The following is a 3368-nucleotide window of genomic DNA, read 5'->3' as shown; positions in this document are numbered from 1 at the left end:
GAATATGAGTAGAACATGGTCAAGGGCATCACACCCTTTACATAACGCGTAGGATTTTTTTCCCCAGGAAAAAATTTCAAAGTGAAATTAGGACACAACAACAACATGAAAAGGGTTAGGAAATATACAACTTTCTGTATAATTCCCAAACACTGTGTTAAATCACACACCTCCTGAGCATAGAGTTAGTTGTTTTCTACCATTACCCCTGGTGGCAATATTTTATAATATATTGTTTTAAACTATTTTTAAATACTGTAACGTGTTTGCCACTACAGTCAGAGTGCGCATTACGTTAAGATGAAGTTAGTCCTAGAATATTCAGGAATGTTAATGAATGAGAGGCTTTACGAAATATCAGGAACAAGGATTAGATTATAAATACAGGGTCAGTAAAGCATCAAGAGGATAGATGAGGGATAGTTAAAATAGATATAGTTATTTTAAGATAGAGAGTTAAATCAGTCAGTGTATTTTCGGGAATTATTTGGATCTGCTATCGCGCCTAGTGATTTACTTTCTACAAGTAAGTTGATTTTACTTTATTCCTACTGTTATTAAAGAGGTTTGAACGTCATTTGTAGCGAAGCCCTACAACAAGTTACGACAGTGTACAACTTTGTGAAAATGTTATAGAAGGAAGTAAAGTAGTTTGTTCTTGTCACGTGGAATGAACGTTGAACTATTCTGACTGGATAATTTAAAATAACCCACCAATGAAAGACCGACGTTACTACAATATATATATATCACCTTTTTTTATAGTACAAAAACAGTTATGTTGGATTTATGTAAAATTTAGCCTGTAAAACGAGACTGATTACATATACAGCTTCTTGAAATTTCATTCAGTGGATACTGGGACTAAAATTATATGTTGGGACTTATCATATATTCATAGGGTCAGACCAGAGTAGCCTAAGAGTTACCAGTGGGTGGTGTTGATTAGCTGCCTTCCCTCTAGTCTATTACTTTAAAATTAGGGACTGCTAGAACAAATAGTTCTTAACTAGCTTTGCACTAATATCTGACAGAACAAACAAACGTAAAATAATATTTTAATTAAACCAGATCATCTGGTTCCAGATTAAAAAAACTTGTAAAAATTATTACTTACAAGGCTACTGCTTTTTTATTTTATCTGATAATTCTAGTGCCAGGAATTACGAATATTACTGTGTTGTTATAACCTTATGTTAAACCTAAACTTATTAACGTGCATTATAACAATCTGAGTGAAGAATTTTAAAGTTTGTGTATGTATTGATTGGTCCCCCCGTTACTTGTATTTTCTGAATCCTGCCAGGTTATTCACATTATCTAAATTTCAATTTTATTGACAACATTTATATTCAGTGGTGGTTTAGGAAATTAAATATTTTTACTTTTATATTTCAGCCATGCCTACTAGTCAAGATTCAGAGGTTTCTAGTAACGGACCTGCGTACAGACTGAATCCAGAAACAACATCTGAATCAACTCCTTTGCTATCGAACAGTTTACAAAAAAGATGTTGGGACAAATTCCTGAAACTCCCTGGATTAGGTTTTATGTGTTCCCTTGGCTCGGGTGTTTTTGTTGCAATTTGTTCTTTAATGTTTAAACTTTTACCGTCAATAAACCCACTAGAGATCCTTGTTTTTAATTCTGTTTTCCAAACAGCTATTTTTGCCAGCGTTATTATCAAGACGCGAGAGCCTTTATTTGGTGTTCAAGGGGAGCGTTGCTTTCTTCTCCTGAGAGCCATTATCGGAGCAGTATCCGCTACTTTAATCTATTCCGCATTTCAACTGATTCCTTTGGCTGATGCTTCTACCATTGCTTTCAGTGCTCCAGTCTTTGTAAATGTTTTTGCATGTGTCTTGCTTGGTGAATCTTGTGATGGCTTCCACGTAGTAACTGTGCTCACTACCGTGACAGGTGTTTTCCTAATTTCCAAACCACCTTTCCTCTTCCGAGATGAACAAGATTCGGACGTTTCTACTAGCGACCGCATAAGTGGCTCCTGTATGGCTTTAGGTGGTTGTTTGGGTATGGCATTGGTCTTTGTCGTCATGAGGAAGTTAAAACGTACAAGCTATTCCTCTATCAACATTGTTTTCTCCAGTTCGATTGTTATCTTAGATTCTGTTGTTTTGACGGTCATCAATGAATGGTCGTTTCCTCACTGTGGTGAAGATGGTTGGTTTATTATTGTGTCGGTGATTTCGTTCACAGTAGCAAGCTTTCTTCAAACTGCTGCCTTGAAACTGGAAGAGGCTGGCCTTGTGTCCATCGGACGCACAATAAACGTAGTTTTGTCCTTCATATTTCAGGTTATGTTGTTGGAAGAGCGGGTCGGGTGGACAAGTGTTTTGGGGGCAGTGCTTGTGTGCTCCTCTGTGGGGGTGATCGGTATCAAAAGATGTAAGAACTCAACGTAAGAAGTGAATGACTGAAGTCATTATTATAATCTCTGATATGAATAACGAGCCTGTAAGTTGAAAAAAAAAACGTGAATAATTAAATAGAAAGGTTATTAGTAAGTAAATTATCACCAGTCTCCAAAAAGTAAAAGAAGAAAAAAACGTGATTTGTCAACTGTTGAAAAAACTCACAACACCAGAAAACGTATTCAAAACCTGACAGCACCAGGAAGATATAACTGGTCAGAAACTCAACACCAGGAAATAAGTATTCAAAACCTGACAGCACCAGGAAAAAAGTATTCAGTAACTCAGCACCAGGAAGATATAACTGGTCAGAAACTCAGCACCAGGAAACAAGTATTCAGTAACTCAGCACCAGAAAGTAACTGGAAACTGTGTTGTGAGAGCTGAAATGGGGAAAATCTTGGACATTTATGTCGATAAGATATAGTATTGAGTTTTAAATTTCTTACATAATTTTATAATTTATTTTGTTAAATAGTAATTAAAAACACTTTAAACTGTAATGAGTGTTTACAAATATGTAATAAACGTTTCGTACGTATAGTATTTAATCAGTTATGTTCATTTTGGAAGTTTCGTGTCATTATAAATACAGCCAATAAGCTAGTAACAAATAAAACATGTGACCAAATCTTTCCCTTTATCACTGAATATTGTTACGTCTTCGTTTGTTAATTAACTTTCCCTAACTTCGTTCCGACGAAACTTTAGCGACACAAGTCCTTATTTAATAAAACTGGTTTATTCTTTCCGAATATAACTTTACGATACACTTAATTTCAATATTCGCGCTAAAACAAACACTATAACGAACGAACGTTAACTTCAACAATACCCTGTGACTGCAGTTCAATTACTCACTACCTACACACACATTATTATTCCGTCACGTTGTCACCCTCTTTTATATACCAGACTACCCTATATCTAGTAAAT

General features: G+C 35.4%; 1 protein-coding gene across 1 annotated transcript; it reads left to right on the top strand.

Annotated features, from left to right (window-relative positions):
- The first annotated feature begins 280 nt into the window (after positions 1 to 280).
- Positions 281 to 2889, top strand: LOC106473397 (solute carrier family 35 member G1-like). Its single transcript, XM_013934077.2, has 2 exons — positions 281 to 526; positions 1399 to 2889. Exon 2 carries the CDS (start codon positions 1401 to 1403, stop codon positions 2421 to 2423), a length of 1023 nt encoding a protein of 340 aa, XP_013789531.1. The 5' UTR covers positions 281 to 526; positions 1399 to 1400; the 3' UTR covers positions 2424 to 2889.
- The last annotated feature ends 479 nt before the right edge of the window (positions 2890 to 3368 follow it).

This window comes from Limulus polyphemus, unplaced genomic scaffold (genome assembly GCF_000517525.1).
Source record: "Limulus polyphemus unplaced genomic scaffold, Limulus_polyphemus-2.1.2 Scaffold6141, whole genome shotgun sequence".
Lineage (NCBI taxonomy): Eukaryota > Metazoa > Arthropoda > Merostomata > Xiphosura > Limulidae > Limulus > Limulus polyphemus.
The sequence above is the reverse complement of the archived record's forward strand: the minus strand, read 5'-3'. Positions and strand labels throughout refer to the sequence as shown.